This window comes from Peromyscus californicus, unplaced genomic scaffold (assembly GCF_007827085.1).
Source record: "Peromyscus californicus insignis strain IS unplaced genomic scaffold, ASM782708v3 Scaffold_4__1_contigs__length_199733344, whole genome shotgun sequence".
Lineage (NCBI taxonomy): Eukaryota > Metazoa > Chordata > Mammalia > Rodentia > Cricetidae > Peromyscus > Peromyscus californicus.
Window position 1 is genome coordinate 43448404 of NW_026294562.1, and position 16599 is coordinate 43465002.

General features: G+C 38.7%; 1 protein-coding gene across 1 annotated transcript in view; it reads right to left on the minus strand.

The window, feature by feature from the left end:
- Trpm6 (transient receptor potential cation channel subfamily M member 6) overlaps positions 1 to 16599 on the minus strand; it is a 142966-nt gene that overhangs the window by 17326 nt on the left and 109041 nt on the right. The window contains exons 28-35 of the mRNA XM_052713226.1: positions 12647 to 12764; positions 10845 to 10936; positions 8663 to 8721; positions 6719 to 6744; positions 4975 to 5025; positions 3285 to 3350; positions 937 to 1223; positions 144 to 226 (exon numbers count right to left, since the gene is read on the minus strand). Of these exons, the coding sequence (XP_052569186.1) occupies positions 144 to 226; positions 937 to 1223; positions 3285 to 3350; positions 4975 to 5025; positions 6719 to 6744; positions 8663 to 8721; positions 10845 to 10936; positions 12647 to 12764 (782 nt within the window). The remainder of the gene's footprint in view (positions 1 to 143; positions 227 to 936; positions 1224 to 3284; positions 3351 to 4974; positions 5026 to 6718; positions 6745 to 8662; positions 8722 to 10844; positions 10937 to 12646; positions 12765 to 16599) is intronic.

The window sequence follows — 16599 nt, forward strand, 5'->3', positions numbered from 1 at the left end:
CGTATAACTATGGAAGGAAGAACCCTGAAAAGGGTCATGGAGAACTTTCCCTTGGGTCTGGTATTTCTCATGTCTAATGGGCTGAGAAGAGGTTAAATGGAATTCTTCATATAGTGAAGAGTCACAGTGCCAGGCTTACTCACTTTGGTGTGTAGGGAATTGTTTGTGGTTTGACTTGGTTGAAGGTGTAGATGAGTTTTTGGGCAGCTCTTTGCTGTTGAATTTCCTAAAAAAAAAAAAAAAAAAAAAAAAAAAAGAAGAAGACTTGATTAATATTTTATATATATAGAGAGAGACCAAGTACGTGTGTGTGTGTGTGTGTGTGTGTGTGTGTGTGTGTGTGTGTGTGTGTGTGTGTGTGTTTAGGGACAAGCCTCCTGATAGGTTATCTAATCACAAGCAGTTAACCCTAAAAACCCTAAACACATATGTGTAGGATCAACATTAAATGGACTCAGCAGAGTGTGTGTGTGTGTGTGTGTGAGAGAGAGAGAGAGAGAGAGAGAGAGAGAGAGAGAGAGAGAGAGAGAGATCAATATAATTTATCCATAATAGTTATAGGAAAAGAGATAGTGAATTTGGGAGAGAATCAAGGGACACGGGAGGTGTTGAAGAGGAAGAAAGGGGTAGAAATGTTGTAAATACAGGACTCATGAAATTCTCAAAAAAAAATAATGGTTAACTAACATACACTTACTTATTAAAGATCAAACAGTTCCTAACTGCCCAACATGTAATATTATTTAGCTTCTAGTACTCTATACCCCCAAAGCAAACGTCCTACACAACAAAAATAATAAAAAACCACCACCACCTTCAAAAACTAACAAATTCTCTTTGGTTGAAGAAAAAATCTACCTTAGATAAGGATGTAGCCAGACCTCTACACTTTCATTTTGTCCATCTGGGCCCTAGATCTCTCAACTTCAGGCTTACCCTAAGGCAAAGATGAAGCACAGTGCTCTCCTGAAAGATTTTATACCATGTCTGTACAACCTCCGGGAGGAAGGACTTCACGATGAAAACCTGCCCGGGCTTGAGAACTTCATCCTCAGACCAGGTGCTGATGACTCGCATGGCTTTGCGGAGGCCCCCATCCATTTCCTCCTGCGACAGCACCTGGATCATGGCAGCTCTCCCATGCTGAGACCAAGAAGACATGCTCTTATCGAGAGTCAGAGGGGAACTCTCTTCAAGTTTGTAGATGGTCACTTCTTCTCCTGCTGCAATAAGAAGTAAAAGCCAGTTCAATAAGACAGCAGGTCTGGGGTGTGATTGGTGCCCTGAAGCTCAGCTCAGAATCAGTTCAGTTGTCCCTGTGATCAGAGGAGAACGCAACTAGCAGGGGCTAGAGCATGGTCAGGGCACAAATCAGCCTGACTTGTCCTCTGATGGAGGTGGGGAGCGAGGAGGAGGAACAAAACATCAAATGGCATATAGGAATTAAGTTGTACTTATTAGAAACTAATTAGACAAGAACAGTATTAAAACAGTATGAATATGTTGCCACTAGTAGACTTTTTATTGGGGACACGGTTTGCTTTGTAACTAAGGCTGACCTAGTAATAATTACATATCCCATATTAGCTCCAAATTTCTGATCCTCCTGCCTTAGCCCCCTGAGTGATGAGATTAAAGGCACATGCTAAGACACCAGGCTCAAGACAAATATATCTCTAGAGACAGTTTAACCTAGAGTTAGTCATTACCAGCCCCTAAGGAGCAAGCATTTTTATAACTGCCCTTCATATAATATTAAACATGCTGTGTGCTGTTTGTGAGCTATATGTGTATCTTTGCTTTATACATGAACAACATGATGGCTTTTGTTTTCTGGGTGGGGTTTCGCTTGTTTCCCTTGATCCACAAAGTGTGATTTTTATCTCACCAATAACACAGGGTTTCACCCAGTGGGAACCACTCAGTACTAAGGTCATATCCTGAGCCTCTACTGCTTTCTTTTGTGCCCATTAGCAAGTTACTGAAACCCTCTATGTCCTTATCAGTAAAAGGGAAAGATAACATCCGTTTCAGTGGTTTGTTATACAGATCATATATGTTATCAGGGCTGCAGCAAACTAGGATCTCAGAAACAGACTCAACCCCACTTAAAAGGACTTTAGACACAACACACTGCTCAATGCTGCACAGCTCCCACTTTGAGCTTCAAGAGCAGGAAGGAGTCATTGCTGGGCTCGGACTTCCCCAACACAGGGTTACAGCTGAGTAAGAGAAGGAACAAGCCACACAGAGTTTCCTTCCAGGTTGTGATTCTGTTCTCTTATACCTTTGCTTCAAATATTCCTTACTTGTTGTTGTTGTTGCTGCTGCTGCTGCTACTGTTGTTTGTTTGTTTGTGGGATTGTTCTCTGTGAACACTGTTTTAAGTTACCAGAAAGGAAGCCGTCTATTCCCTCACCCTTGTGTCTAATTCCTTATGAATAAATGTATCTGGAGAATGTGTGGTATATTCTCAAATGTTTATTCTTGATGTCCAAGTGAATGCCACTGAAGAGCTCTTTGGAGTCCTAATTCCTAGAGGCTTTAGAGAAGAGCTATTGATTTGCAAAATGAACCATGGAGCCAAGTGGAAGAAGGAGGCATCTGCATAAACAATCAGAAGCCAACCTGGTCTCTCCCCATTGGAACAGAGTGAGGAGGGTGAAGATGGAGGCCGGTGCAGGGACCTTTGTTATGCTGTCAACTGCCTGTGCTCCATCCCGCTAAGCAGAAACACTCGGAAACCCTTGGCTAACACAAACTTGTTTTTCTTTACTGCTCAAGCTTTTCAAAACTACATTTGCAGTCTGAAGAAAGAGCAATCCATGTACATGAAACAAAACAAACAAATATAAAACAACCAACAAAGGGTTTCTCTTCCCGCGCCTGTCAGCTTGCAGCATACTGACATGTAGCTCTTTCTTCTGTGTTCATTATATAAGGTTGGCTTGCTCTTTTCTTCCCTGTGCACGTCCAGCCTAGAATCGCTGCCTGCCAGGTGCAGCATCATGCTTGCTTCCCAACTGCTGACCCCTGTAGGTCCCATCCCCCTGGTATCAGCGCCTGACCCTCAATGCTGGCCGCAGTAGTGAACAAGAATGTCTACTTTGGGAAACGAATCTCCTTCATCTACCGCATGGTCAAAATGAAATTTGTGAGTCAAGTAAAGCAACATAGTGTTTTGTTTCTTGGTTTTTGTTTTTTGTTTTTTTTTTTTTTTTCTGTTGTATGCCAACATTCACTCTACCCTCGCCTGGCCTCAAGAAGGGGGAAATATTACTCACCGAACAGCTGGATTGGTGTAAATGGTATGGTCTGAGAAAGCCTCATTAAATTATTCCTTTCAATGGCTGCAAACAAAAACAGATTGACTACTTTAGGTCTGCATCCACAGTTAAACTTAGAGAAAGCCCCACATACCAAAATACACATAAATTTGAGACTATTTCATTTCAAACATATTTTTATTTTCTCCATTAGCAAAAATATTATAAATAATAGTTTTAAATATAAAATGTGCCTTAAACAGTAAAGATATCTTAGTCTTGAGAAACTTTTACATGAGATTATGTAACATGGCCTAAGAAGGGGCTATCTCCTCGCTCTCCCAAACAACAAATTAGACACTAACTCAAATAATATGTGAGTCTTTCTTTTAAACGGATTTTAATCTATGTTTCATATTCTCTGGTTTCCTTTTACCAAAGCAAACCCAGTGCGCAGTGGTCTGTGGGGACATCTACTGTTGGTTTTGCAGATTTGGCCTTCTTTTTCCCAGAGAGAATGAAACACTAATTTTAATTAGAAGCAAGTGATCTGCATTTTCCTGCCAAGAGCCATAGCCTAACAGATCAGAGTCTGTATGAGTTACAGTATTCCTCACCAGAGACTCTCTACAGCTGGCAGTTAGAGTCAAAATAATAGATTACTGCTGAGCTGTAGGACCCAGTCATAGGAGCCTAGAATGAGGAGGCTGAAATCCACAGAACCATTATTTACCACAGAGGAGAATTCAGGATAAGACCGTCTATTATGGGACCCTAAATAAATGACCTTCATAAAATAAGACTGGTAATTAAAGTGTCAGCAAGGTCTTGTTCACACCGAGTGCTAGACTCTGTAAAAGCCTTGTCCTTGAGTTATCTCACGCACTGAGAGCAGTGACCACCAAGGAACCACACCATGGCACAAGTCCAGCTGGTCTACGTTGCTTTGCATCTCAAAGTATTTGCCTCTTAATTCTCAACAAGCCCTTTGGCAGCCTGTCCCTCAGAAAGGGCAAGGACATTCGTTCCCACTCTGAAAGAAAGACAGCTGAAGTGCTGTGAAGCATTGCTTAATAACTGAATTGAGACCCTTGACATGTCTGTTTAACGGCATCTTTGCAAGGCATGTTTGTTGGCATTATTCTGTGAGGGGGTGGCATCTATTCAGTGGTTATGTTCACTGAGGGAACTTTCAAGTTCACTGAGGACTTTCAAGTCTGTCTTTTTCCAATCCAAAACATTAGGATCAGACTGGGGTGTAGTTTGGTGGTAGAACACTTGTCCAGCATGGCTCTGGGTTCAAGCCTCAGCATGGTAATAAAAAGGGAACAGTACAAAGGAAATTGTTCAAAACACTAAGATATTTGGATTTTGACTAGCACTAAGCATACAAGGAAATTTTAGAAACCAAAGGTATCTTCTCCTTCAAAATTTGAATTTACCAACACACACACACACACACACACACACACACACACACACACACACACACACACACTTTTTTATGTGAATTCTCTTAAACCCTGGCAATTTGTTTTTCTGAGTCAGTGCCATGGTTGGGAAATCTAATTATTCTAGCCATTAGAGTGAACAATTTTATGAATTGAAGCTGTATTGATAATGTGGAGTTGATGGATGTTCATGTTTACAAGTGCAGAATCATACACATTGAGCTCAGTTGACCCAGCTCTGCACACATGCTTCCTACCTGAATAATGGTGGTGAGACTCTTGAGGGCTTTTTAAGGAGGCTGAGATCTCTGAAATCATAGAAATGATTGGCATTTTAATTACTTGGCTGCAGATAAATACATGTTTGTACACTGCCTTCAAAGTTACTATTAAAGGCTTCATCAGAATAGCTTTTCACTATTCAGAAAAGCTTGCCCAATATCCTTTAACTCATTATTGTGCATGGTATCCTGACAGCTTCCAATCATCAGTGTAATATCTCCAAGCATATTTATATAGGGAATTGAAGAAAGACAGGTAATATTAGCCTCAAAGATGTATTTCCTCTGAACCAATTACACCTCTGGGTTACAGAAGGCACACAGCTGCCCATCATGACATCCCAGGAGCATGATCCTCTGAGCTCCTTGCCAAGATGCACCTATCCATGCAAAGACAATATTAATGCCAACTTATTAGCATACTATCTCACTTACTGAAACTAATGACAGAACATTAAGTATATGTCAGACACATAGGAGGGGGTGGCTAGTATCACAGCATGGGATTTGCTAAACTATACCAGGACCCTGTGTTGGGAACACCACCTCCCATGTTAACTCTCATTTTTCTGTCTGTTCCAGACCTAAATCATAAGGCTCCAGAGGTTTCCTTTGAAACGATTTTGCTGTTTCATGAAAATCAAAATTAAAGTGGAGAAACTTCAGTCTCATGGCAGCAACTACTTCACACCTACTAGAGAGTAAACAGCCAAGTGAGCCCAGGTTTATGGAGCACTCTGGCTCTTACTACCAGATAAAGAAGGGAGCAAGCATCCTTTGAGGTGGCATGCTGAGAGCTATGGTCAGCAGAAAAGGCTTCCATTTCTAAATTCAGTCAGTAATATAGACTTTCAGCTCCAACTATGGGTCACGCTAGGCATGAGAAGTGAAGAAGACATGTTGCTCACCCTTCAGAAAAGTAAATGCATTGTGCTAGAGAAAAACACATGCAACTGTAATTACAACCGTTTGCTAATCATGGAATACTGAGGTTTATGGATTTCCCTAACACCACCTGGAAGATGGAATGTCATGGTCATCTGACAGTGACAAAGCTGGGTTTCAATCTAGACTTCAACCTCTAAGGAGCTTCAAGACCTTAGTGGTATTTATTTAACACATATTAACTGAGCACTGATGGACTAAATGCCAGGCAGCACAGTACTCTATGCCAGAGAAAGAGCAAGAACACCCAAAGAGTGGCTGGCTATGTGACCGGGCCCTATTCAGATACTTGGGGCACAGTGTCCTGAGAACTATATAAAAGAAAGCTTCCATTCCTAAGCATGTGATTGGCTCTCAGAGTCTATAAGATATGACACTATCGATTGTCACAGAGTTAAAATGAGTCCAGTGGCTCTGCTCTCATTCAGAGAAATGACAGGAAAATCATAGTCGAAACAGGTTGCTCAAAGAATCTCAAGCTGGGGATATAGTTCAGTGGGTAAAGTGCTCACCCAGAGGACACAAGGCCCTGGGTTCAATCCTCAGCATCACAAAAATAAAATAAAAACAGAAATGTAAAAGCACACATCAGTCCTGACTTATCTGGGATATCTCTATTTTTCTACTGAATTTTCTACTTTGTATGTATCTCAAAAGCAACAACAACAACAAAAAGAATACAAAGTCAAGAACTAAAAAAGTCATAATAGGACAATGAACTCCATTATCAATAAGATGAAAAATTAAAAATAAATGTTTAAATATAAAAACTTACTGTCAGCTTCACTTGAGCTTCTTGTTCTGTTTGGGGAGAAAATGAAACGATTTAGAAAATGCTGTTTTAAATCTTTAATTTCCAAAAAACTAAAAAATTATCTGAAACAAAGAGTATATATACATATACACATATTTTATTTTATATAACAAATATAATAGATTTATTTTATATGCATGTGTATGAAAGTCTCTGCTCCATCTTATTCCTATTTTACCAATAGAGAAGTTTATAGCCATACAATTATTGTCACAGAAAAATTAATGCCAGTAAGGCATGTAAATCACTTATTATCTATGCCCCAAGCTAATTGAGAAATGGTGGCGTTAGTGGTTTTAATTAGCTGTGTGATCACACAACATATATAAGATTTAACTGTGTTTGTGTAGTTCTGGATCAATTAAACTAAAGGGTGCCTGAACTATGCAAAGCAGATGCCTACAAATGAGTCTGAGAATGTCTCTGGACAAGCCCACAAATCAGTTTCATTAGCCCACGTGGCCCCTAAATGTTCACAGGCTGAAATTAGCTCTCTTTAAATTGTTACTTGCCCTGCTCAAGTGCACAAGTGGCCATGGGCAAGTCTGAATAAAAGCATTCAAAGAATATCTCCAGTATTTAAGGTCCTTGGGGAAGAAAGTACAATTACAATTATTGTTTAATTTCATGCTGCAATAACCCACCACTCTGCATGAGCACAAACTACTGAACCTTTGGGAGGGGAAAGTCATGTGTCCTTTAGGTCTAGAAGCAGGCCTACATGGGGCTGTGGTGGCAGTTCCCAGGAAAGACCATGTCAACAGAGCTGAGGACCATAACTGAAAGTCATCTTCTACCTTCTTCATATCAACTGGCCTTCCCAGGGGATGATTTTCCTCTAACTCCATGACTTTGCAGATATTTTGATGTATGACTAGAAAAGTAAATACACACACACACCCTACAGGTGAAGTAGAAGCATCACACCAGAACAGCACCAAACACCTGCAGCACTAGCTACTTGGGATACTGAGACAGGAGGATCCCTTGAGCCTAGGAGTTTAGGGCAAGCGTGGGCAGCATGATGAGACCATGTCTTTTGAAAAAATTAAAACAAAATGGAGTCATCTTTACTTGGTTGTGCTTCAAATTTTATTTCTCCAAAGAAACAAAATTCAGGAATATACTCAATTCTACACCCAGATTCTCTCCTTCCCACCTTCTCTCCCTCTCTGTCTCAATCCTTGCCAGAGTTGATACCTTGACAATTTGAATGCCACTGAAAACCAGGAAATAGAGATCAACCTCATTCTGTAGAAGGAACACACTTTGGGGAATGGCTTTTGAAATCTAGAGAACAAGGCCTGGAATGACAGCTTAGTGGTTAAGAGTAGTTGTTGCTCTTGCAGAAGACTTGGTTTCAGTTCCAAGTATCCACCTGGTTGATCACAACCGTCCATAACTACAGATCCAATGGATCCCTTCTGGCTTCCATGCACACTGCACACACATGTATACATAAATATATGCAGGAAGAATACATAAAACGAAAGTAAATACATCATTTCTAAATATGGATAATAAATTTAAACAGGCCTTGGTTTGTTTATTTTATGATAAAATATATGTATTTTATACTGTAAACCACACTCACAATCTTACTATCTGAAAAGATATAACAATCAATCCATGTGTGAGTTTTTGATACTACAAAGGAATTGTTCATTGGCTGTCAAAGTACATATTTTATCACAGTATTCTTAAAGGGACTTGGGTGAGGAACTATTATCAGACACTGGAAAACTAGGAGAATATTATTTTCTACTCTTGCTAATATGAGGAAAAATAATGTCATCTCACAAGCATTCTCTTCTTCCTATTATGACCAAACTAAACTTTTGCTCCTAATCAGCCTGGAGGACAGAATCCAAAAGCTCTTGATGAGAGCCCCACAGAAATACTCACAGAAAACTCCTGTTGAGGTTGGTACTCCTAGGACACCATGAAGGGTTTTCATCTGGGTCCTGAGCAGAAGGGAACAGACATTACAAGTGCACCCAGCACACCCACCCCATCCTTTCAGTGACTCATCAGCAAAACACACCCTTTCTTCCTCTGACTGGCTCAGTACCTCTCTTTAAATCAACAAAGGAAACACAAGCTAGAAAGATGTATAATGTCGGCATGGAACCAGGGTAGCTCCATAGTTGATGGTTTTAATTGAATGAAATTACTTTTATGGAGACATTAAAAGGAAAATGCAGCATATGAAAATTTTCACAGAAATACAGATTAAGGAAGGAATGCAGGTCCAACTTGGCAGATAGAATAGATAATTTTTATCGCCAACTTAATATATTAAGAAACATATAGGGCATTAATGAATGTGATAGTTGAATGTAATTGGTCTCCATAACCTCATAGGGAGTGGCACTATTAGGTAGTATGGCTTTGTTGGAGTGTGTATGGTCTTGTTGGAGGAAGTATGTCATTGTGGGGGCAGGCTTTGAGGTTTCCTATGCTCAGAATACTGCCCAGTGAGTCAGTTGACTTCCTGCACCCTTCGGGTCAAGATGTAGCACTCTCAGCTCCAATACCCTTTCTACCTGCATATCGCTATGTTCCTTGTCATGATAATCATGGACTGAACCTTTGAAACTGTAAGCAAGCAACCCCAATTAACTGTTTTCTTTATAAAAAGTTGCTTTGGTCATGGTATCTCTTTACAGCAACAGAAAATCAAACTAAGACAGTGAGGTACAACTCTGGTTGTGTCTGTGAGGACATTTCTAGAGAGGATTAACTGGGGTGGGAAGACACAGTCTGAAGGAAGATGGCACCATCCCATGGCCCGGGGTCCCAAACTGAGTTAAAAACAGAGATGAGAAAGCCTGCTGAGTGCCATTATCACCTTTCTGCTTCCTGGTCTACAGACATGTTAGCAAGCATCCTAACTCTGTTACTCACACCTCCAACTATGCCTTCCAGGCCCGTGATTTACTATATGCTACAACTACCAGCCAAAATAGCCTTTGGCTCCATGAGATTCTTTGTGCTAGGTATGTGGTAACATCAGTCATTACATCATAACATCCCTGTCATAAGTACACAACTGCTCCAGATGAGGAGGGGCAGTCTCAAAGAGCATTACCCTGGATTTATCTCATTCTAATTCCTGTTTATCCAAGTCATACTTCTTGAGACACAGTATACCGCAGGCATTGTCCTAGGAATGTTCCTGTGAGGTATCTTGGTTGGATACTACTGACAATCTTGTAAAGATAGCATTTTACAGAGATAGTTAATGCCACTCCCAGGCTAACTGATGCATACAGCCTTAGCGGGGAGAGATGGAAATGATAGAATAGGTATTTGAACACAGGTCCTGCTTACAAGTATCTTCAAGTGAGTAGTTTCAAATTCTTTTAGATGCCATTGTTGCAAGAACTCCAGAGGATATTTATATAGGTAGTATTTACAGTTGCCAAGTTCAGTTATTCAAACCAAGACCGAAAATCTGTTGCCTTGGGTTGCTCTGTGTCGCATGCCACCTGTGAAGATGGCTCTAAAACGAGGCACTTATTTGTAGGTGGTAGAAAAGCAGAATGCAAAATTGGACATCCGGGCATTAGAGGAACACAGAAGGACCTTCACCCTGCAATGCTCCAGTCCCCTTCCCATGTCTGAACACATCCCCAGAGCCCATGCTGGACTAATCGCACTAGGAATTCATTGTCTCTGGAACCAATCATTCTATCCTTGAAAGACTCCAATTGGTAAAAGTTTCTTCTCAGATCAGTTGTCTCACAGTAATTCCCCCATGATTACCCTAGATCTGCCTCTGTTTGGAGAGAACTTGTTTCTCTTGCATTTGACAATGTTCACATGTCTGAAAACGTGAGTTCCTTCTCTTATGCTAAGCATGCCCAGGATAAGCAGACTGCATGAGGAAAGAGAACAAAAGCTAATATGGAGAGGTTAGAAAACTAAGCAAGGATTGACCTGAACATATAGTCCCCCAAGGGTTTCATCCAAGGCCAGTAACAAGCGAGGCCATTTATGGACTGTGGCAATAAAGCTTGTAGAGACAAATGAAGTGTTAAATGCACAAATTCTTAAAAAAAAAAAACTATCAAAATATTTTTACCTCTTGAGACCGCTTTAGGTAGTTACTGGCTCGTGTGGTATGTTGCTCAATTTCCTTCATTTTCATTTTCTGATATATATAAGGTTCTAAACCTTGTTTTTAAAAGAAGAAGAAAAATTAGAAAATTGGTTGAAATGTGTTACATTCAAATCACATTTCTCAAATAGAAAAATCTGGACACAGTACATTTATTTAAACTTAGATATAGTTTTCTCTATTTTTGGAAAGTTCCACCAAGTTTCATTTTTTTTCTTTTTTTCCCCTTGTGATTGAAAACTGTATATTCTATTTCTATTCTTCTATAGTCACATTCACATTTATAATAACTTCTACTTCTCTTTTTTAAATGTATTTATTATTGTTGTGAGGCATGCACGTGTGGCATTTGCACACGGAGGTTAGAGGACAGCTTCGTGGATCCCCTTCTCTCCTTCCACTCTCTCATAGATGCTGGGGATTGAACTCACGACCTCAGACTTGCACAGTGAGCACTTTGCCCACTCAGCCATCACAGCTACCCTAGCTTTTATTTGTCTATCAAAGTCAGGAATTAAATAATCCATAATGGTTTTCTTTCTATAAAACACATTCAGCAGTTTTTTTTTTTACATTCCCCATCTCTTGTACTCTGCTCCACAGACTTTAAAATATATGAAATTCTAGTTGTAAAATAATAATCCTTCCTTTATAAGGGCCCCAAACACAAAAGTAAAATAACAACAAAAGACAGAAAAAAAATGAATGCTCTCTATCAGGCCTAATTTTTATGATTTTCTTAGAAAGGATAATGAGAGATGTTATCTCATTGTGTTTACACCTTGTACCTACAGAGCGAGGAGTTGTAACAAATGTAAGAGACAATAATTATTTGTTTCCATGTGATTTTTGTGCCATAAGAAAAGTACATAAGAAGTACAAAGAAAGCTATTGGCATATGATAAAATTACAATAAATATAGTTTCAATGACAGTACTGTATTACCATTTAAAAAATTGTAGAAAAAATGTTTTATCTTCTCATAGTTTCTTTAAAATTTTGTGACTATACAGAGCTAACTGAGAACTGGGGTTGGTAGAGTTGATAGAGTGTCTAGTATGCATAGGCTGTAGGTTCAATCTCCTCAGAGAGTGCTTAGCATGCATGGACTCTGAGTTCAAAACCCAGCACTGCATAAACCAGGCATGGTAATGCACACCTGAAACCCTACCATTCAGGAGTTAGAGGCTGAAGGATCAGAAGTTCAAGGTCATCCTAAGCTACACATTATGTTTGAAGCCAACCTGAGCTACATGAGACACTGACAGAGAGAGAGAGAGATTGCTATTCCCCAAATTTTAGTTTCTCAATTTTTCAATTATTTTGCCATATGTTTCAAAAGAAACAATAAAGCTTCTCAATTCAAGATATGTTCCAAGACCTCACCAAATCTGCTGGGCCCTTGAGGTCAGCCATCTCCCTACTTCATCTCTAAACAAAAGAAGATCAGAAACCACCAGTGTTCTAAACACCACCCCTAGACCAGTGGTTCTCAATCTTCCTAATGCTGTGACCCTTTCACACAGTTTCTCATGTCGGGATGACTCCCAACCATAAAATTATTTTGTTGCTACTTCATAACTGTAATTTTGCTAGTTATGAATCATAATGTAAATATCTGATATGCAGGATGTCTGATATGTGACCGTGTGAAAGGGTTGTTTGACACCCCAAAAGAGTTGGGACCTACAGGTTGAGAACTACTATCCTAGGTGCCCTAGAGGCTTCTGCCAGCTGTAGGGGTTCAAGACTCCCCAAGCACGTACTTATCTGGCTGAAGTTGGACACAGTGAGCCAGTTGCCGCTGTGCTCTCCCGTGGAGCTTGTTTCCCCTGGCTCCGGATTCAAATGATCACTTTGATAGCAGGCATTGATCGTTATCACCTGGAGAGACAGGCACTTGTAGGAACGCTATGACACTAATCTGATAATATTTTACATTGTGTTTATAGACACACACAGTGGAAGGCAGTGATTAGAACTGACCACATTCTGAATTACTTGGGACACGTACAAACCCCATCATTCAAGCTAGCAGTACACACATGTCTGTGCGCCTTCCCTTTGTGGTCATGAGTAAGAACCAGAATGTGATGTGGGAACTGAATAAGCATCAGAATCACTCAGGACTCAGGAACAGTCACTGGCCTGCACCCTCAGGATTTCTATTCAGAAGGTCTAGGGGAGAGATGAGATTCAGATATCTAATGCCTTCCCCGGGGAAGCTCATGCCGCTGACTGGAGATCACGTTTCAAAATCTACTGATCTAGAGAGAGGGAAAGATTTCCATTCAAAGTGTTTGCATTGGAATTCTGTCCCATCAGAACTTGTGTGGACTTAGAAACTAGTTTACTCTTTCCGTCCTTCATTGTCTCCAACATTGAAGCAATAGATAGCCGGTATACCATGATTGTCTTACATCTTTCCCAGGGAGAGACAACAGGCAAATTGGTAAATTTCAAAGCAATAAATGAATGAAATTTTGAGTACTTGAGCTCGGGTAGAATTCCTAGTTGAACTAGACCATTTGAAATATTCTAAAATAAATCTCTTTAAATGCTTATCCCATGGTGTTCCAACAGCATCTTCTGAGAGAGTAGCCTTCCTTATCAGGCTAACTCTCCTCCTAACAGGTGATTTTACATAATTGCCTCCATCTTGTCTTGTTGCTTCTGTTTCTTTTTTAACTTAATTTGGGGGAAGTGTACACATGACTACTATATTTACATCATTTCCAACCTCCAATTCCTCACATGCCTCCAAGTCCTCTCAAACTCATGACTTTTTCTTTAACTATTGTTATATATATATATATATATATATATATATATATATATGTATACACATACATATGTATACATACAACACACTAAGTCCATTTAGTGTTACTCATATGTGCATCTGTAAGTAACAACCAGTTGGATTACTTATTGAGGACTTGTCCCTGGAGAAGACTGATTCTCCCTCTCTCAGTAATCAATAACTGCCCATACCTCTCCATCTAGGGGTAGGGCCTTGTGAGATATTCTCCATCCACACTGACCTATCAACTGATGTCATTGTGCAGGTCTTGTTTAGGCAACAATATTTTAGAGATTATGGACGCAATATACAGAAGACACTGCCTCACAGAAGACATCTTGGTCCTCTAGTTCCTATAACCTTTTAAAATATTCCCTAAGAGTTAGGTGTTGGGGTTGTGTTGTTGACAATATCTATAGGCTGGGGCTGGACACCCCATGGTCAGTTGTTCTCTGCATTTTGACCAGTTATGGGTTTCTATAATGGCTTTATTCTACTTCATACAAAAGCTTTTTTGATGAGGAGTGAGGAATAATGTACTTCAAGTTCTTAAAGATCACAGATGTTAACATAGAACACTGCACCAGCAAAACTATCCATCATAGTTGGATAAATACAAACATACTAAAAGAATTCATATCCACCAAACCAGCCCTACAAAAAATTGTGGAAGTCCAATACTCCAGGCTGAAGACAGGAATAAGCATCCAAGAGAGTATAGAAAAAGAACAAAGCTATAATTACTGAAACACAAAATAGGGCTAATACCACAAATAGCAAAATAGCAATGATAACAATAACAACATTGTATCAATCAACCTATCAATAATAAATATAAATATCAATGGCTTCAACTCCCCATTCACCTAAGGTTATTGGAATTGATTAAGAAACAAAATTCATCTTTCTGTTTTCTACAAGGAACTCAGTTTACCTTGAAAGTAGGTATCATCTTAAAGTCAAAAAATGAAAAGACGAAAAAAATCTCATTCCAAGCAAATGAGATTCCAAGCAACTGTCATTATCCTAGTATCTAATAAAATCAAAATCAAACTAAAACTAATAAGAAGAGAAATTCTAGTCAAGGGAACAATTAACCAAGAAGATATTATGAACTTAAACATATTTGCCCCAAACACTGGTAAGCTCACTTTCATAAAAAGCGTAATTCTGGATGTAAAAATGCAAATAAACTCCAGCTCAATATAGTAGGTAATTTCAGTACCCTACTTTATCCAGTAGATAGGTCATCTGAACAAAAAATAAATAAAATAAAATAAAATCAGAATTAAATGACAATGTATATCAATTGGACTTAATAGATATTTATAGAATATTCCACCCAAGACCAAAGAATGTACATTCTACTCAACAACCCATGGGATTGTCTCTAAAATAGACCACATAATGAGATACAAAACAAATCTTAACAAATTCATAAAACTGAAATAATTCCATTTATTCTTTCTGACCACAATGCAATAGAGCTTAAAATCAACACCAAATGAATCCCCAGTAGTTACACAAGCCCATGAAGATTAAACAACACATTACTGAATGACGAATGGGCCCAAAAAGAAATGAAAAAGAAATTAAAAGATTCCTGGTACTAAATGAAAATGAAAACAAAACACATTTAAAAAAAGAAAAAAGAAAAACTCTAGGACACTGTAAAAGCTGTCCTAACGGGAAAATTTATGGCTCCAAGTACTGACATTAAAAACATTTTAAAGACACAAATAAATGACTTAATGATACAACTTAAGCATTTGGAAAAACAAGAACAAACCAGAAACAGTAGATTGAAAGAAATAATAAAAATCAAAGCAAAAATTAATGAAAAAGAAAATAATACAAAGAATCAATTAATCTAAGAGCTAGTTCTTTGAGAAAGTAAACAAGATTGACAGACCCTGGGCCCAACTAACTGAAAGAAAGAAAGAGAGAACCCAATTTAACAGAAGCTAAAGTGATCAGGAAAATATTACAACAGACACCAAAGAAATTCAGAATATTAAAAAAAAGAATACTTTAAAAACCTATGCTACACTAAGTAGAAAATAGCAAAAATAGACAAATTTCTAGACTCATGCAAACCACTGATGTTAAGCCAATAATAAACGACCAACAAGTTAAACAGACCCAGAACAAATAAGGAGATTAAATAGTAATAAAAAGCCTTCAATGCTTCTTATTATTGTAACAAAGAGCGCTGAGTATTTTTTTTTTTTTTTTTTTTTTTTTTTTTTTTTTTTTTTTTTTTTGGTTTTTCGAGACAGGGTTTCTCTGTGCAGCTTTGCGCCTTTCCTGGGACTCACTTGGTAGCTCAGGCTGGCCTCGAACTCACAGAGATCCGCCTGGCTCTGCCTCCCGAGTGCTGGGATTAAAGGCGTGCGCCGAGTATTTTTTAAGCAACAGTTTATTCAGAAAAAAATACATGTAAATGAAAAAGAAAATAAAACAACACAAGAAGAGCATGAAAGATGAACTCTTGAAAAATAGAGTCATTCTGACAATATATTTGAAAGTCACTGGCCTAACATGAAAACAGCCCTGGAGTTTGTCACTGGAGTTTGGAGGACCTGACTATGTGCACTTGAATGCCTATATTCAAAAACAAAAGTCAAAATATTTACCTGTATGAAATTGCCAGGGAATAAATTAAAATACTCTTTTTAAATACTGGAAATTCCCAAATCACTTGCCAAATTTTCTAACTTGAACTAGAAAGAGAAAATCAAGTCAAACCCAAAGTAAACTGAACAAAGGAAACAGAACTGAACTCAAAGAAAAATCAATAAAATTGAGTTTGTTTTTCAAAAAGAAAAAAATTAACAAAACAGATAAAAACCTGCAGCCAGACTAGTTATGAAACAAAGAAAGGAAACACAAATTCAAATGCTCAGGATTTAAGAG